Source organism: Typopeltis vanoorti, chromosome 12 (assembly GCF_054136105.1).
Source record: "Typopeltis vanoorti isolate ZY-2024b chromosome 12, IOZ_Tvanoo_1.0, whole genome shotgun sequence".
NCBI lineage: Eukaryota > Metazoa > Arthropoda > Arachnida > Uropygi > Thelyphonidae > Typopeltis > Typopeltis vanoorti.
Window position 1 is genome coordinate 117,359,885 of NC_143560.1, and position 20,924 is coordinate 117,380,808.

At 36.5% G+C, this 20,924-nt stretch overlaps 1 protein-coding gene across 5 annotated transcripts in view; it reads right to left on the reverse strand.

Annotated features, from left to right (window-relative positions):
- Positions 1–634: 634 nt before the first annotated feature.
- The window catches only part of LOC150101167 (synaptic vesicle glycoprotein 2C-like), a 408,918-nt gene continuing 388,628 nt past the window's right edge, over positions 635–20,924 (reverse strand). For all 5 annotated transcript variants that reach the window (XM_090402054.1, XM_090402053.1, XM_090402055.1 and 2 more), the window contains one exon: positions 635–1,118. In XM_090402054.1, the coding sequence (XP_090258180.1) occupies positions 938–1,118 (181 nt within the window). In that variant the 3' untranslated portion in view covers positions 635–937. The remainder of the gene's footprint in view (positions 1,119–20,924) is intronic.

The window sequence follows — 20,924 nt, forward strand, 5'->3', positions numbered from 1 at the left end:
CAGAATTAAGTTGTTTGGATGTCGAATGCTACATGATTTTCGCAAATTCAGCCAGTTTTCTGTCCTGTCTGCACGAGGTGGCATGTGGACGTCCACTTCGAGGCATGGTTTTTACACTATTAATTGAATGATATTTTTTTCCAAATGTGGTATACAGTACTTTGAGTACATTTTAGTAATCTAGCTACTTGTTTTTGAGTTACTCCATCTTTCAGATATCCAATCATTCTGTGTTTTAAATCACTGGAAAGTTCTTTCACAAGAGCCATCCCTTAACACTGTAGAAAGAATTCAGATTTCGCAACCCCGACAGTAATTTGCATATTGGGAAATGATAAGCATTTGTTTCCTCAGCGACTGCTTACATTTTTCTAACACCGATAATTTATTTTCTTTAAATTAACTTTTAAATCTTTGAATCGTGCATAAATTTTTATTTTCTTTTTATACTTTAATTTCATGCTAAAACGTTCATATGTTAAACCTTTCAAGAAATATATGGGATATATCGCAGTTCATCGCTGTGCTAAATAACATTGACAGAATACTTTTTGCTAGGAGTTGTATCATAATGTTTAAGTATTATTTTAGCTAGGTAAAATTAATTTAGATGCAGAAGTGGATAACAGAATACTATAGTGAAGCAGGCTTGTCTGTGTAGCATTTGTTCACAATTAGGATAATTGTTAACCAATTGGTGGTGGAAAATTACTGAAAAGTGACATTCACTTAGTACAGATCTAAAATTACACATAATTATATATTTTTTTTATTGTTCATTATTAGTGGATACATTTCTGTTCAGAGGAAGTAATGGAAAATAGAACAACATTACCTATTGGTGTTTTGTGAGCACACACACATCCTGGATAAAAAATAGGTTCACTTTGAATAGTATCATCATTACAATATATAACATTTTTAAAGATGCATCCCCTTACATTAGAGCATCTTTAGTTTCTGGTAATTTAACTGAACATATACCACCAACCAGTAGTACAGCAGCAGTTGTTAGAATTGGCACAGCCTTGCTAACATTGATGAAAGTTCCAAATGTTATGTTGCCTAATATTGCTGCCAATCTGCTAACTGCACTAAGGAATCCATAGCCTGTGCTCCTAAAAAAACATAATTTACATTCCAAGTTTAGACACTTCTGTAGATATATGTAAGTATATATATTATTTAAAAACCAAGCCTGATTTGGCTGAATCATATGAAAACTAAAAATATTCAGTTTTCAATTTGATCACAGCACACTGAATTAAAATTTTAAGCATTCTAAATTAAATTTAATTTAATTTTGACAAATTGTCAAAATTAAATTTTGACAATTTGTCAAAAAAAAAAAATTAAAATATGTATGATAATACTTAACAATCTACCCACATGAAAATGCAGGAATAAAATTTTAATCAACATTTAACAACAAACAGTTCGAAGAATAAATAGGTTGTAAGTGAAATGGATGTACAACCTTATTAAGCAAGAGATTTTCACAAGCAGAAGATGATGTGGAAAGAATATTGTGAGAGACGTTATGAAATATATAAAGTTCTGGCCAGAAAAGTAACGAGTTGTACGGAAAGCTAAATCAGAGTATAAAAAGAAATTGACTATGCAAGCTAAAGACAATCCAAAAGAATTTTATCTAAAGAAAAAAAGAAAGAATAATTTTACTGAATGTAGATGGATGGTACTCTAGTGTCAGAAGTTAATGATATTGTTCAGTTAATGTGCTCACTGTGCTAAGAGATATCAACCAGGTCTATGTAATATGGTGCACAATGCTACTGCTAAATTTGGATGAAGAGTTAGAGGTCATGAAAATGAGGTTGAAGAATCGTTGCATAACCTAGATAAGAATTTGTCATAGGGAAGAGATGGAATCTCAGCACGTCTGCTAAAGGAACGTTCAGCTGAATTGGCTAGGCCTTTCTATAACTTGACTATAATGTTTCTATTACTTAAGTCTCAGCTCAGGAATGATACCACGCAAATCGAAGGAATGTACAATAGTTCCATTGTAAAAGGGCGGTGCAAAACTGATATGTCTAACTACCGGCCTATCAGTATCTCTGGTGTGGTAGTGAAGATTTTAGAGAAGTTGGTAAGAACTTGCATATAGAAACGGGTAGAAAATACTCTGCAAGGAGCAGCATGGGTTTACTAAAGGAAGGTCATGTTTTAGTAATTTGCTCATATTTTATATAACAATGTTACGACCAAGTTGAATAAAGGGAATGGAAGTTTTTAATGGAAAATTTGCTACCATAAAATTCATAAATGTTATCAGAAGCTACCAAAGCGATCATATTTCCCTAAAAACTCATGAACATTGGAATCAAAAATGCAGACTTTACAATATGACAACACTATCAGGAAGGAAATAGGTTTGATCAGCTAAATGCTCACATAAAGAACCTCTATGTTCCAGTCCTTTACCTCCATAAATCTAAACCTTACGAAATCCTGTACAAAAAAAGAATCAAAAGAAATGCTCAAAGAAAAAGGCCTAAATACTATCAACCTTCTTTCATCCTCCAAACAGGTTATTTGTTATACCGATGGATTGTCAGACACCAGTATGATTAATGGAGGCACTGGTGTTCTCCTTCTACTCCCAAAAGGTGAAAAACTTTCAATAAAAGTTGGATCTGAGAGAATTGCTTCCAATTTTACCAGCAGAACTTTACGCAATAAATAAAGCACTCAAAGCCTACTTAAAATTATCATCTCAACAATCTCAATCTAAGGGAATTATAATTTACAGTGACTCAAGATCAGCTATGGAGGCAATCAAAAATGGCAATACCAAGCTCACACAAGACACCCATAAACTCAAATCAACTAAAGTGTTTAGGAAAACTGTGCATTTTACAACGGATTCCTGCTCATGTAGGCATTGATTACAATGAAGCAGCTGATAAATTAGCAAAAGAGGCCAGAGAACTCAATCAAGAAACTCGCATGATAACTCTTGCTGATGCTAACGCACTAGCAAAAGCTAAACTAATTCTACTGAAATCAGTGATACAACATCAAATTGCCAAAATTATTGCTGACAGAAAGACCTCCACCACGATAGCAAGACTACGAACAGGACATTATAGAGGAATGAAGATTAATACAGATGATATGAGAACATATAGAAACTGCAACAACTGCCCCAATACCGAACTGACACCCACTCACATCTTTACCTGTCCAGCAATTACAGCAGCTTTGCAAGAAATAGATCCTAATCCTGAACAATAGCCCTATACAAACAAAATCATCGACATAGCCAAAGCAGTTCAAGGAACACATGGAAACATCTAAGACTCTCTAAAGGACAAGACAACAACTGTTTTGTTTTGCAAATCATTGCTCATTTCATTAATCACTGATTATGTATTTTTTTTTCTGTACTATCTACAGATATTTGTTCACACATTTTAAATCTTCACAAATCATAAAAATGGAATTTCCAAGAATATGCATTTTTGCTCATGAAAATTATTTTTGGAATATATTTAAATTTTAATGTATATTTTTAAATTTTTTTTAAAATAATGCAATTGTTGACTCATTTTTATAAAATTCAACAGTTATAATGAAGGCAGAGTAAATTTTCAATTAAGCATTCACATCTTTCTGTATCCATCTGTCATTACAACGACAGTATGTTTTTTGAAAATTATTCCAAATTCTTATATACACAATATTTTGAATATCAACTGATGAACATTTTTCTGGATATGTATAAAAACTAATCATAAATTAAATTTTTTTTTGTCATATGAATGAACATCAATATTGAAATATATTTTATTTCCAATATTGGTCAACGACTAATCCAAAGACTAAAAAGTGGCGATCTTATTTCTGCTAGAAATTGATATCCTTGATTGGTTCTTCCTATTATGTAATTCTGCTTTGAAATTGATTCATGCATAAAAGAACTGTTGGCAGTTTTTCAAGTTGAGATCCCATCTTTGGCAGCCAATCCAGATACAATCTTACTTTATTTTCTTGTTTTACAAAAATTTAACAAATTGACTGTGATTGGGCTTAATTCCTTTGACTTACTTGAAGATTCTAAATTACCTCAGCCTTTGTTTTAAAATGTGATTCATGCATATGTTCTAAATGCTCATCAGTCTGCTTTGGACAATTATTGCACTGAGCTGATTATTTATTTTACATTTCTTAAAGTTTCCCGACTTCAAATTGATTTATTTTCATTTTTCAAGAGCTAAAGTGAAAATATTAAAATTATAATTACAGAAGTATAGCATCAAAAAGATCTATTTTGGCATACTATGCCTCAATTTGGCATAGATGTAAAAATTAAAGATGTTATGGATCCATCCATATATCATAATATTTAGATTTCATAGAGATTTAAATTTCTGACATAGGATTGCAAAGGTTAAAGATTTTTGCTTTCTCTAGATTTCTGTCTGATCTCTGATGAGAACCAACAGTTTGAGATAGCTGTCAAGTGAAACCTAATTTAAGTACTAATAAAAGGTCTTGCAGTAGAGCAGTGTTTCCCAACGTGAGCCCCACAGGTGGGGGGGGGGATTAGAAAATGATGTTGCATTCGTCACCTCAACATAAATACAGTATCAAGAAGAACTCTCGGAAAAGCAAAATGATGAGTCTATTAGAATTTTATTCAACATAAAATGAATGATGGCGTGGCTTTCTGACGAGACAGAAACGAAATACCGAAATTCAACTAGTTTTGCAAAAAAAATACTGTTGCCCTTCCCGTCATCATATTTAGCTGAATGTGGCTGTAGTGCTGTAGATGACTTGCTACTGAACAAAAAAAAAAAAATCCTCCGGATATCACAAACCATGGGGATTTGAGATTGAAAATGACTAAATTAGTACCTCAAATAAAAACTCTTTGCAGCAGACATCAAGCTCAAGGATCACATTAACTTAGATTTTATTTTTTGGAGTTCAGTTCGATTTATGTTTTATAATATACAAAGTTAATATAAAATTTATATTTATTGAAGAAAGTCAAATTAAGAACAGTTTTATCTATATTCCTTTTTTATTTAAAGTACATATTTATATTATACTTTTTCAGAACTTGGCTGACTATTATGCTGGGGGGGGGAGACATCAAAATCTTTGAGGCATGATCAAAAAAAAAAAAAAAAAAAAAAAAAAAAACTTGGGAAACACTGCAGTAGAGTTTTAAAATTTTTGGAAACAAAGTTGCCTTAGTTTCTACTACTTAAAAGACAAGTTCTACTGCAAGCCCATATGTTCACCTTTTATTAGTACTTAAATTAGGTTTCACTTGACATCTATCTCAAACTGTTGGTTCTCATCAGAGATTAGACAGAAATCTAGAGAAAGCAAAAAATCTTTTCAACCTTTGCAATCCTATGTTAGAAATTTAAATTGAAGCCTTTTGGCTCTATACTTCATTAATTGTTTATGCACCTATCAAGAGTTCTCTCATGAGAACCAACAGTTTAAGATAGCTGTCAGGCCAGTGAACCCTAATTTAAGTGTTAATAAAAGGTGAACATACTGGCTCGCAATAGAGCTTGTTTCTTTTAAGTAATTAAAACCAAGGCAATTCTAATGATTGAAGGTTGTATTCTCATAAGCTCTAGTAAATTTCTAAAAATTTTAAAGCTTCTTTCTATATTGACTATAAAATACAAATGGATCCATAATATTCTCCAGTTTTGAATATTAAAATTATAAAATGTGTTTTTTTATCTTTCCAACAAGTTATCAAATGTGACCCAAATTAAAAAATAAAATAAAAGTTTCACCATACATTATAGCGTAAAATGTCTGTTGTCTACTGGTAGTGATTTTTAAGTAACGACTCCCTTGAGGAGTAATGCTGCAAAAGAACTAACTCATAGCAGTTGAGTGTAACAAAAATGCTATTACATGTAGTTGTACTTGATTTATAGTCATATAATGATATTGTATTATATTGTATTTAAAAGAAACACAAATTGATGTATATTCAATGACAAAAAACATTTATTCCAGTCACTGAATAGTTTCATTAGATTGCAATAAAATTTTAATCATTGTCTATACCCTCTATGATAAAATACTGATTTTACTAAAAGTACAATAAATTAGGCACTTTTCTGTTACAGATTTGTAAATTTAAATCTATGACAGATCTTGAATTGCTTTTTCTGAGAATTTCATCCCAGCACAGAAACCCTAGACAACACCAGTAAAGTACTGAAGCAAACAAGTCTTAGGATGCATGAGATAAGCAGGGGACTCTCAGGAATGCAATGTCTGATCTTACAAAGGAACTGGTGCAAACCCTTGTGGTCAAAGGAATTTTGTAGTATACAAGGTGGATATAGATACTGTTTAGATGACTGTTGTAGGCATTTATGTTGGTGCTAATGCCGCAAATGTTAGTGAAGTGGATGTGAAAGTGAGTTTTTATGTGGAGATTCTGGCATGATTGGTTGTGCTTTGTATTTTTTATTAGCATTCATTTATGAGGGGGATTTCTTTTCATCACAGTGTCACTATCATAGTTTGTTCATGGTTAGATGGAAGGTTAGAGTGGGGATATGACATTCATACAGACAGTGACCATTTGCCTTGCTATAATGTGTCCTCGACAATGCCTACTGCATACGATTACGTGGACTCCCTCTCCAGGCATGCCTTGGGGAGTATGTGGCAGCAGGATTATGAGCCAGTTGATCAGGAAGCCTCCTGACTTGTTATTGACAGGTTCAGGCCTATGCACTAACTAGCGGACTGCCTGCAGCACCCTCAAAATGAGGAGGCTATGGCTCTCTAAATATGCACAGCATGACCTTGAAAGGTAGCAGAACCATTACACATGGAAGGGAGGATTGGAAAACAGAAACTGGAATCCATGTTCTGGCATTGCATCAGGTCTCCAATAAGCCAGGTGGTGGTACTTCACTGAGCAACAAAAGTCATCTGCCACCTAGTAGTCTAGTTGGCATTTCCACCAATTAGGAAGATATTCCTTTAATACAAGACCTTGAATGTAACATAGGTTTAGAACCTTTTGTGGGCAGAATCATAGGAAAATTATTCCAAACATCTTTCTTGAGTTTTTATATCACCTTTATCATATCCACCATACTGTGATCTATCTGAACCTATGGTTCCTCTTGTACTGAGCAGGATTACTATTGCAACGACTAGTCATAAGTAGGGTAAAACTAACCTGTTATCTTTATTTGCAAAACAGACTCTCTTGGCAATGTACTCCTGTCTTGCATTAAAAACTAAAGGCATTCAAGTCCTGTGGTACGTGAACCTAAAGTTGTTCAGTTTATGCAATTACCACAGTATGACTATTAGCCATACTCGCCAGTGCAAAATCAATCCCCATATTATTTAGATTATTGCCAGATTTTTCTGCTGTCGCTAACACTAGGACAAGCACCTGCCATGGATTTGGCCCAATATTTGACCAAGCACATGACTTGTTATTTTCCCATCTTAACCTAACTTAAGACTAACTTAAATCTAAAAGCTATATTCACTTTTAGTTCTAACTACCCCTATTAGGGAAACACAAGCACATTTATAATTCAACTCACAGAGTAGTTCATTACTGGTCCTGTCGACTCATCGAGTCCCACAAACCACTGAGAACACCAATGCCCGTGAGTTAGAAAAAATCTCCCTACGGTGTATGTGTATAGGGGCACAGCAGGAGTCTTTAAGGCACTCCTACCTCTTCCCAACTAGACATTGTCTTATTGGTCTTAATTCCCCATGATGGGCACACAGGTACGCCAGAGTGGGTGACCAATTCCACGTTAAAGACAGCACAAAGGCCCAATCCTTCTCAGATTCGCAATAGAGCTAGGCATACCTCTTCAGGATCCACGAATGTCGCCCGGACCCACTCTCACGAAAGTGCTTAAGTGGAATTTTAAGGTTTGTGCAACTTGCTGCACTCATCAGGCTTGTGGGTAATTGGCAGGATCAAGATTGTGGATGATCAAGATTGTGGGTAATTGGCAGGAGTAAACATGATTCTCCTTTAGACAGACATGGTGGATGGAGCCCTAGTCTACCTGGTGAGATTACTTACTATTTCTATTGGAATAATTCATCAGGGAAAGCCTGATGTGTGCTGAAAGCATAATTCTTTGGTGAGTAATTTCTAAAGATATAACAGGATAATAATAAATATTTATATGATTTTCAGTAGCATACATCATCAGAGGGAGCCTGTTAATAGCTACTGGAAGTAATTCCTGGGACTACTTTTGTTATACTGGGTCTGGGTGACCTTCGAGGATCTCGAAGAGATATGCCTGACCTAGTTAGGGATCCGAGAAGGATCCAGCCTTCGTGCTGTCTTTACAGTGGAATTGGTCGCCCATTCTGGCATACTGCTGAGAACACCAATGTACACAGGAGTACATTGCTGTGTGCCCAGCATAGGGAGTTAAGACCAATATGGCAATGTCTAGTTAGGAGCCCTTAAAGACTCCTTATGTGCATAATTTCTAACTCAAAGGCATTGTTGTTGTTCTCAGTGGATTGTAGTTCATGGGGACTCACTGAGTCGACATGCTTAATAATGAATTAACCTGAGTGATGAATATATTAATAGTCTCCAGAACATTTTGTCACTTATCGATATTTTCTTACTGAAGTAGTCTCAACTACTCTCCATACTTATATACCTCTTTAGCTACTTTTATACACACTGCTTTGCTTTATTAAGTTTTCCCTTGTATTGTCTCAGAATACATGCTGACCATCTTGAAACTTGATTGCTTCTTTTGTAGGGCTGTCTATTTAATTTACACCTTTATTCAACTTATAATAAGTAAATAATTATTTACTAACTTATTGCTGATATTTCAAACAGGAAGAACAGTGAACATAAAAGATAAATCCGGCATTATCACTATGGCAAGTCGGGCCTAGCAGACCATGCTATGGATACCCCTGCACACAGGATCAACTGGAAGAACACAAAAGTACTGCACAGAAGCTCTTACAAGTCGGAGAGATTGTTCTTAGAAGCAACAGAAGCCCCGAACACTCCAAATCTCAACAAATATGGCTGTATAAATTTGCCTAAAATCTGGGAGACAGTTATCTTAAGAAAAAACTAGTACCGTTTTTTTTTTCTCTGTTTAGGACTCTAGTCTTGTGTGATAGCTGCAAGTTTTTTTTCAGATAGAGGGCACCAAAATCAGGACTTTAGTCTTTGTGTTGCTGCTACAATTTTGTTTAACTAGTCCGTCGATTACACCATGTGGTTATAGTCTCGCGTATTGTAACAAACTGTGTTTTTGTGCTCTGAAGCAATATCAGCAATAAGTTAATAAATAACTGGTAATTAATTTACGGAATTAACAACGCATATGAAGTATTTAATTAAAGATAACTTTAATGAATCACTTCTATATTTCGGCAATGTCACATTGCCATCTTCAGGAACATAAAGATATGGTACGTGCACTAAGGAACTAACAAAGCAAATGAGGAAGAATGTAAGAAACTAATTTTGTTCCTAAAGTCCTAACGGTGCCCTCTTGCGGGCTAATTTGGTAGTCTTGGCAGTTGGGCTGAAGTTCTCATAATGAAAGTCTCCCAAATTTGGGGCAGTTTCATGCACCCAAATTTGTTGAGGTTAGGAACGTTTTTTTCGAATCCGTAGCTTTGAATGTTTTGATGTAGACGTTATAAGAAGAGCTATTCACGAATTTTACGTGGTCGAGAAAAGAGTGCCAACTGTTCCGAAATTGATTCCTGTGCTTAAAGAAAAAATTAATTTTCCTTGGAAAAGAGAAATTAGTGCACGTACCATATCTTTATGTTCCTGAAGATGGCAATGTGACATTGCCGAAATATAGAAGTGATTCATTAAAGTTATCTTTAATTAAATACTTCATATGCGTTGTTAATTCCGTAAATTAATTACCAGTTATGTCTAACCAACGTATAAGTCTTACTACCAAGTTAATAAATAATTATTTACTTATTATTCTGTGTTCTAATATATACCGTTAAAAAAAATAAACGACATGTATTTTTTTTAACGGTATATATTAGACGTCTACACGTCTACTTGTTAATGTGTTCTTCACTAGCCAATATGTCCTCCAAACTTCAACTCTGCCTACCACCACCCCTAAATCTCTAGCTTCATCAATTTCCTGGAGTACAGTGCCTTCAATGTGATATACAGCTTGTAATCTGTTTATCCCAAAATGCATAACTTTACATCTCTCGACATTAAACTGACACCCATTAACTTTTGCCTATTTAAATCTTCCTGCAAGCTCTCCGCATCACTTTGATTAACTATTACTCTACCTAATTTTGCATAATCAGCAAACAACTGAATATTTCCTTTCGGGTTATTTCATATATCATTTATGTACAAATTAAAAAGCAACGGTCCCAGCACTGAACCTTGTGGCATACCACTAGTCACCTGTTTTCGCCTCGATTCTACCTCTCCATATATAGTTCGCCCACCATTTCTAGATCCCTTCTTGGCTTGGTGCCAAGAATAGTCGATTCATGCTGAAGGGGAGAAACAAATGAAGGATGTACGAATTGGTCGCCAACACGCGAAATCACGTGCTTTCTTGTCTGTCGCTGTACTAGTACTAGCTTGATTTTTGTTGTTCTCTTTTTGCATTATTTTTTTATTATTAATTCGTATGATGGATCCAGTACAGTCAACAAGTTATATTGTTAAACGTTTCAGTAGCTCTTGCAAAAGAATATTGAATAATGTGCTGACATTCTGCAAAAAAGAATCGTCAGAAGGCTGTCTTCTTGTTCCCCTTTCTCAAGTCATAAAACGTGCAAGTGCAATTGCGGGCGTATCGGGGTCGACTGTTAAAAGGGAATTCGTAGGGAATCAAAAGGTGAAGGTAAGCCAAAATTTAAATCTCCTAAAAAAAAAAAGCACCAGAGAAAGAAAACCATCGAATCCGTAGCTTTGAATGTTTTGATGTAGACGTTATAAGAAGAGCTATTCACGAATTTTACGTGGTCGAGAAAAGAGTGCCAACTGTTCCGAAATTGATTCCTGTGCTTAAAGAAAAAATTAATTTTCCTTGGAAAAGAGAAACTTGAAGGAAAATACTTCATGAAACTGGATTTTGTTTTAAAAAGTCCCAGAATAAAAGGAAACTTATCATGGAGCGAAGTGACATTGTTTTATGTAGAACGCAGTATTTGCACGTATTAACACTCTACGTACATTTTTCCAACTGTTATACAAGCAAAATAGTTACACTTTAAAAACAGCAATGTTCATAAAAGAAAAACTAAATTTTCCGACCTGTAATAATAAACTCAGTTTGTTTATTATTACATCCCAGAAGACAGACTGATTACCCTATTATCGGAATGGATTCTCCTTTTTCGGACATGCGCAGAAGTGTCGAGGGACCTCAAATCTGTGGGCGAACTATACCAGTTTTTGATATCTGTCCTGCAGCTACCCTCTTATCCACTTAACCAGTGTCTTCCATCCCCATTTGTTCTGATTTGTGTAATAACAGTGTTCCATGTGGTATTATGTCAGATGCCTTTGCAAAATCATCGTATAGTCATTTCCTTTATACGGCCTGACCGACTTCACAAAGCCATGTTGACCCTCATACAGTATCATATTTTTTATCTACCCATTCTTGAATTCTCTTTTTTTTTTACCAATTTTTCGAATACTTTTACTACTACTCCTGAGATACTGATTGGTCTATAATTTGCTACTGTAGGCTTTAGAACCTCCCTTATGTAAAGAAATAATTTTGTCCTCTTTCCACTCCCTTGGAACTCTACCAGAGCTGAGACTTAAATTAAACAACTTAGTCAAAGGCATTGCTAGTTCCCTTGCACATTATCTCAAAACCCTAGCTGATATTCCATCTAATCCCACAGCTGTATTTACATTGAGAATCTGCAATATTCTAAGAACCTCCAATTCATCCACCTCTGTTCCCACATTAGTGTCTGTCACATATTAAAGCAGTAACCTTACGAAGATATATTTTGCAAAGTGGTCACTCAGTAAATCAACTATTTTATCTGCATCTGTCTCCTCGTGACCATATCATCACTCATTAAGGTTAATCTTCCATAGTCATTCTTCCTCTTACTTGCCACATGACGAAACAATTCTTTGGGATTTCCTTTGGACTGCTCAGCTAAATTCTTCTCATAATCTGATTTTGCCTTCCTTGCCTGAGTCTTGTACTGATCATGAGTTTGCTGGTCACCTTTTTCATTATTTTCTTCTTCAACTCATGCTTAATGATATTATTCATCCAGCTAACTCCTACCTGATTAACCCTCCTTACCCTGGGTATACAGTTTAATACTGCTTCCTCTACATGACCCCTTAACTATATCCCATGCACTACTAACATCCTTAGACTGCAGTGTTTTATGTCATGGTACAGATTTAAGCTTTTTCCTATATCCAAGAGATGCAGATGTATACAGGCATTTGGAGAGATTTATTTTTTGTCCAAATGAATGTATCAGGGAAGGGAAATTAATTTGCAGAGGAAGATTGGAGCAGGGATGTTCTTTGTGAGGAAAGTGAGTTAAGAAATGAGAAGGTGTACACTATATTACAGAGCCAAGTGAAGTATGAGGGGAGTAATTATGACTATAAGAATACCGGCAGTGCATTGGTTTTTCTGTATGCAGTTGCTGGGAGCATTAGAAAATAAAGGGAATAAAAAGTTTTTGGCAGTGATTGACTCATCCTCTCCAAAGGTTGTTGGTATCAGTGAAACTTGGTTAATTGAGGAGGATGTTCTAACAAGGATAAAATTGAAGGATATTGCATATTTTGGCAGGATAGGAAGAATAAATGTGGTGATGGAGAGTTACTCATGCTAAGAGATGAATTGTGCCCTCTCAGGGTGAAGATAACACTAATGGCTTTGAGAGTGTATGGGGTGAGATATTTATATGACATGATATTGAGTGGGATGTTGCTATTCACCAGGGAATATAACTGGTGATGAACAGGAAACGTTTATTATCATCATCAACAAACCTCCATGGAGTCAAGAGACTTATCGTGGGAGGTTCCACTCTCACGTGCACAGCTTATCGTACCTCGACTTTCATTATCCCTGCACTGACCACAACACTCAGGCAATGCATTCCAATCACTCACCACTCTCCATTCAAAAATTTACTCCATATCCCCTTGCTCACACCCACATCATACAGCTTCCAGGAATGGCCTCTTGTTCTTCCAGTCTCACGAGATTATATGGAAAATCTCATCCACACTCATATTTCACATTCCAGAGACTAACATATTATCATCCTTTTGAAAACCTGGCAACCAAATCTGTGCACAGTAATCCATATGCAGCCTGATCAAAGTCCTATGGAATCAAAACATCCTTACTTCTGCATGTCAGTGTTCTCTGCATCATTCCTATAATCCACTGTGTTGTCCTCACAACTTTAGCAAAATGCCAAGTTTTCTGCTACAACCCCTAAATCCTTCATCTCCTCCAAAATATTCCCACCAATCATATACTCTGCATCTCATCTTTGATTCCCAAATTTCAAAAGCTTACACTTTGTAAGATTAAACTGACATCCCCATATGCTTGCCCATTGAGACAGTCTATTTAGGTCCTCTTGCAAAGCTACTACAACATCTGTTCTACTTCTAACAACTCTTCCTAACTTTGCATCATCTGCAAACAATTGTATATCACCATTTAAGTCCTTTACATGCAAATTAAACAACACTGGTCCTAAAACAAACCCCTGAGTAATGCCACTAGTGAATTTCCTCTTCTGGGATGTCACCCCCCCCCCCCATACACAACCTGTTGATACCTATTATCTAATAGGTATCAACAGGTTGTGTATGGATTGGAAATTTGTAATTTCCAATCCAATGCACTAATCTACTATACAACCCCGAATTGGTTTAGACAAAGTAGTTTGGCACATGCTATGGTGTTATTAACTGGACAAAGGAGACCATTCATGTAGTAATAAGGGAACAGGATTTCTTCACCAGAGGATCTGATTTCATGACCACATCTGGATGTCTATGCTTAGTGTGTGTGTCATACTTGCTGCCTCCTCCTTGGAGGGAAGTACCGAATCCTGTGGAGTTCCACAGGATTCAGTACTGGGACCACTGCTGGTCAATCTTTATGCCAATGATATTGTCACAGGACTACAAGGAGATGTTCAGTTGTTTGCAGATGACCTGAAGCTTGAGAGGATTATTAGTAATAGTGCTGATGTTTCGGCTGTTCAAGAGAATTTGAACAGGATGGAAAGCTGGACAAACGAATAGGGATCCACAGAAGGGATACGTCATACTCACTTGGTGGGGTTATACTGGAGGAAGCAAGGAATCTTGAGGTGAATGTGGATAGAGATTTGAAGTTCCGAGAACATATTGAAGAGACTGTGAAGACATCTTAGGGAATTGCTGCAATGTTATTATTACGGGCGACTCCAAGGAGTCCTTAGACTCATCGAGGGAGGCCCTAAACATCATGTCCATCACAACTATTCGACATTCACACAGTATCATACTTTGCCTTGGACTCATTCACCATCACAGCACCCACAACAGATTCTGGCAGTTTATTCCACTCATTCACCACTCTAAAAGTAAAAAACCCAGCTCTAACACCCTTACTAACCACACTCTTGCCCAGCTTCCATGGATGTCCCCTAGTCCTTACACCACCAGTCCTGTTCTGAAAAATATCCTCTGAATTAATCCTATAGAAACCCTTTAGCAATTTGAATGTCTCCCCTTTTCCACCTATCAACTAATTTCTGCAACCCACAAATCTTCCACCTGTTCTCATAAGGTTCATTCCATAGACCTGCTATCATCTTGGTCACTCGCCTCTGGATCCTCTCCACCTCCTCCCCATCAAGAAGAAACCTAGGTGACCAAATCTGGGCACAGTAGTCGAGATGAGATCTTATCAAGGCTCGGTACAGAGGTACAATAACTTGCTTGTCTCTGCTCTTCAAAGTATTTTTCAACAACCAAGTGAGTTGATGAGCTGATTTAGCCACTTTTGCCATGTGCCCCCTAAACTTCATCTCCCTATCCACCAACACTCCCAAGTCCCCGGCCTCATCAATCTCCTGGAGTACAGTTCCACCAATGTGGTATACTGATGCTAATCTTTTCACCCCAAAATGCATAACCTTACATTTTGTTCACATTAAATTGACATCCATTCTCCTTAGCCCAGACCTCCAATCCATCCACATCATCCTGCAAAATTTTGACATTATGTGCATTCACTATTGCTCTACCCAACTTTGCATCATCAGCAAACAAATGAACCGTTCCTCTCAGATCCTTTCCTATATTGTTAATGAACAAATTAAACAACAGTGGTCTAAGAACAGAACCCTGTGGCACACCACTAGTCACAGGCCGTCTTTTGGACTCTACTCCTGATTAAACTACTCTCTGGTATCTCTCCATCAACCACCCTCCTATTCATCTCACCAACCCTATATCCATTCCCATATGTTTCAGTTTACAGATTAGAATTCCATGTGGTATCACTGTAAACCCATTATCCAGTTCAGCCGTCACTATGTTATAAAACCTGAGCAAGTTACTGAGGCATGATCTACCCTTCACAAAACCATGCTGTTCCCCCATACAGTATCTCATTTTCATCAATTTATTCCTGTATTTTTTCCCTTGACTACTTTCTCTAAGACCTTGATGATGACTCCTGCTATGCTGATTGTTCGGTAATTTATAACAGTAGTCTTGGATACTCCTTTATGCAGTGGAACTATTTTCCCCCCTTTCCACCCCCCTCGGGACTAAACCAGATCCAAGACTCAGATTAAACAATATGGTCAAGGGCACTGACAATTCTTTAACTGCTTTACGTATGACATGAGCTGGTATACCATCCAATCCCACAGATGTATTGACATTGAGGTTTTGTAATAGACCATTCACCTCCACTTCATTCACCACAATTCCTGTACAAGCTGTTGGTTCCTTCATTCCTGCAATGTCACCACCTGGATGATATACTCTTGCAAAGTGCTCACTCAGTAATTCCACTATATCGACTGATTCAGTCACCTCCCTACCATGAGGATTCCTTAAAATCATTCTGCCGTGCACAGCTTTTCTTTTACGTGCAGCATATTGAAAGAACACTGTTTTGGATTCTCTTTAGCTTGCATGGCTAATTTCCTTTCATAATCTGCTTTTGCTTTTTGTACCACACTCGTTACCCTTCTGGCCTGCGCTTTATACCGTTCATGTGCCTGCAGGTCACCATTCTCCTTAAATTCGCTCCACAGTTGTTTCTTTTTTTGCAACTCAAGTTTAATGGTGTTATTCATCCATTTAACCCATACTTGATATACTATTCGGACTCTAGGTATACAGTCAGCCATAACCTCCTGCAAATGCTCCTTGACCACTTCCCATGCCCTATCAACATCCAGCCCTTGCAATTTTACTTGCCATGGCACTGAACCAAGCAATCTCCTAAGCTTGTCATACTTGCCAGCATGGTAATTCCACATGTACCCTGTCTTAATAGAAAATTTCACACATTTAGCCACCATCCAGGTCAAGACCCTATGATCACTCTCACCAATAGATGGCAACATGGTCATATTCATTACAGTCAAATTCTCAGATGCTATTACTAGGTCAAGCACTCTCAAACCCCTAGTATTTTCCATTATATGCTGTCTCAGATAGTTATCCCTTAGTAACTGAATAAAATACAGTTTCTTCCTCACATGTGTCCTCTCATCCTTTCAATCAATGTTACCATAGTTGAAATCCCCTAATAATTACCCTCCTTCCACTCATTTCAACAATTTGTCTATGCATACTATCTCCACCATCTATTCCATCACCTCGTCTATAGCAGCACCCAACTGTACATTTTGTTCCGTTAGTCGCAGTCTCACACCAAATAGCCTCAAATGAGCTCTTTTCACAATACAACTTCTATTCTTCTTGGCTGCAATTCATCAGCTATCATCAGTAACACTCCTCGCCCCATTTTATTCTCTCTGTCCCTCCTGAACTCACTATACCCTACACATTCTATCCCACTAACTATATCATCTTCTGTCAGCCATGTTTCACTAATGCCAATAACCTGTGGCCAGGAAGAGCCAACCAAGGCCAAAAATTCTTCCTTGTTCCTAATACTCCTGATATTAGTATACATGAAATGCAGAGGTCCATTTGTCCCACCCCTATTTGATGCGTTATACTAACTATCCCATTCTGATTTCTTATCCTTCATACTGGCTCAGGTACATTATATACAATCTTGCACTCAACTGCCTCACTGATGTCTGCATATTCACTTCCTCCCCTCCTTAATAGTTCTAGTTTCCCTGATTTTGCACATCCACTCTCACTTCACTCAGCAACACTTTTCCAGTCTTCGCACACGAAATCCATTCAAATGTAAGCCATCCATCTTGTACAAATCCTTTCGTCCATCAAACTTACTACACTCGTCCACAAACTCCACACCACACCGTCTGCATAACCTGCGCATAAAGTCATTTGCGATTATGGCCCTCCTCCTAAACTCTTCTCTTTCATACTTGATGGAATTATTAGAGGTAGCGAAAGAAAAGAGTGACAGAGTTAGGATAGTGTGGCAACAGACTCACTATCCTAACTCTGTCACTCTTTTCTTTCGCTATCTCTAATAATTCCTTCAAGTCCTCTCTTGTATCAAATTTATCTCCTTTCAATTCATTCGTCCTCTACTTTTGCGCTCTAATACTCTCACTTACATCCTTAATTTTTGCACCAGTAAGTACGATTTACTCAAACTCTCATCTATCACACCTCTTTCTAATGAGTCACCATACAACACTCTTTCCTTCAATTCTGATGCACTCCCAATCATATGCTTATTTTTCCTTTCATACACTTGCTTATTTCCATTAGCCGAGGCGCTTGTGAAAAAATTTTAAGACGCTCCAACTGCCGCTTCACCCTATGTATTACTCTGCGTAACCGTGCAATCTCACTCATTACAGCTAATTTCTCATTTTTTTAATCATTCAAACCATTTTCTCTCTCTGTATAATTACTTACACTATTTTCTCTCACATTCTGGCTTTCTTCTACAATAATAACAATCCCACATTCTGACACACACTTCAATTCCTCACTTTCCTTACACTTTCGGCATAGTCTCCCACCACTATCATTATCTATCCAAACTTCTGCCTCTTTCGGGAAAGCATACATCCCGCACACGTTATACTGGAAGTTGCAAAAGGGAAAAGTAATAATGTCACCAAAGATGAGTAATTGTTACAATACTAATCATACCCCACTTAAATTCATTCAGGACAATGTATTTACCATTCTATTTGTCAGTATTCTATCGTATAGTGAAACTTGTGGAGGATTCATATCTAAACGTATACACATGTAAACCACACTAATAAAATTCTTTAATAAGTAAATATTTCATCCTAAGTATCTTAGGACATCATCAGTACAGTTATTTCAAACAATACTAGGAATAACATACAGTTAGGGCCATGCTTATAATGGAATCCAGTTTTGCATGCAGTAACTTGTTATAGAATTAAAATATATCTGATAAACAGATATAATCAGAAATAAATTACATTATAATAAAATAACATACATAAATTTATTTTATGCATTTGAGGATGACAATTTCCCAGACTTTAGGGATAGTAAGAACACCATTACAGTTTAAGTTGGGTTTGTGATGCAAGGATTCAGCACTATGTTTATATAAGGATCTATGTTGAAGTTTGGTGTTTTTCCATTTGATCCTATGGTTTGGGTTTTCAACTCCATGTTGTGTGAGGCCAGATTTGTACGGTTTGATGAGGCATATATGGTCTTGATGTTCAGAGATGTCTTTACTAATAGATCTTCCTGTCTGTCCATAGTAAGACCGGAACATGGAACTTTGTAAATGCCAGGTAGCAAATTGTCAATCTGGTTGATTGGTTTGTATTTCTTCATAATTTTTAATAGACATTTAGAGATGCCTTTGACATATGGTATGGGAGTCCTACAGTCATGTTCTGGTCTAGGTTGATGCATAGGGAAGTGGATGATGATTTTTTGAGTTGTTGGATTGTATCCATTTAGTATGGCTGTATTTTTGATGATTTCAATTCTTGGTTTAAAGATTCTTTGGCGGAACAAAATCCGTGTGCTCTAGTTACTAATGATTTTATGATGCTTTTTTTTTTTTTTTTGAGATGGATGGTGAGCCGATGAATTGTGAATGTAACGACCTGAAAACGTTGGTTTACACAACACTGAAAGAAACATCGGCCATCTGTCCAATATGGAAGCCAATAGCCTTCATTTTGAAATAGCCAAAGTAATCTATGATGCCAAACCTTGGGACTTGAATATACCACCATTAGAATTGAAAGCTCTTAACTCCTTAAAACGAAATAAAAACATAGTCATCACCAGAGCTGACAAGGGAAATACCACTGTTGTCTTAGATACCAATTCATATAACCGGAAGATGAATTTATTACTTCGAGATTGAAATACATACATCCAACTTGATTATGATCCTACAAAAAGACAGCTGAAGAAACTCAACAAGTTACTCGATGAAACCGCTTCCTTAGATCAAGAAACCTTAAAAAAAAAACAGAACATACCATGCTTGGCCTCCTAGAATATATGGTTCATTTAAACTACATAAAAACAACATTCCACTCAGACTCATTGTGGATTCTATAAGCAGCCTGACTTACAAATCATCAAGATTTTTATCCAACCTTCTCTGTCCTCTCATAGGCCACTCAGCCTGATCAATAAAAAATTCCACACAGTTTCACACAAAAATAAAAGACATTTAACTGTCAGAAACAGACATGCTAATTAGCTTCGACATTGACTCTCTCTTTACTAATATTCTCTACAAGGAAACAATAGAATTGTTAACTCAGAATTTCCATTCGATATTGTGGAATTATTCAAATTTGTTATTACATATGGATACTTCGTATGGAAAGAAAAAATTTACAAGCAAAAGGAAGGAACAGCAATGGGCTCTCCCTTATTTTTCATGCTTGAACCTAAACCAAAAATTTGGCTATGATATGTTGATGACGTCTTTGCATTTTGGAGTCATTCTGAACAAGAACTATACTCGTTTCTAGGTAAGATCAACAGTCTTCATCCTCGCATCAAATTCACACTAGAAAAAGAATCATCACAAGGTATCTCCTTTCTGGATTTACACATCCAATGAAAACAGGATGGTTCTATCTCCACTTCTGTCTATCGTAAGCCAGCGTTTGCAGCTCATTACATTCACAATTCATCAGCTCACATCCATCTCGAAAAAAAAAAAAAGCATAAAATCATTAGTAACCAGAGCACACAGATTTTGTTCCGCCGAAGAATCTTTAAGCCAAGAATTGGAATAATCAAAAATACAGCCATACTAAATGGATACAATCCAAAAACAACTCAAAAAAATCATCAACTGCTTCCCTATGCATCAAACTAGATCAGAACATGCCCTGAACGTCTGTCAAAAATTATTAAGAAATATTAACTTGCTGCTACCTACAAACTAATCAACCAGATCTACAATTTGCTACCTTCTCCTAAAGACAAACTCTCATCTTTGATGCTACCTTTCATTTACGAAGTTCCATGTTCCTGTAAGATGTCTTACTATGGACAGATAGGAAGATCTATTAGTAAACGAATCTCTGAACATTAAAGCCATATCTGTCTCATCAAACTGCACAACATGGAGTTGAAAACCCAAACCACAGGATCAAATGGAAAAACACCAAACTTTACATAAATTCTTACATAAAGAAAGTGCTGAAGTCTTACGTTACAGACCTGACTTAAACTGTAATGATGTTCTTAC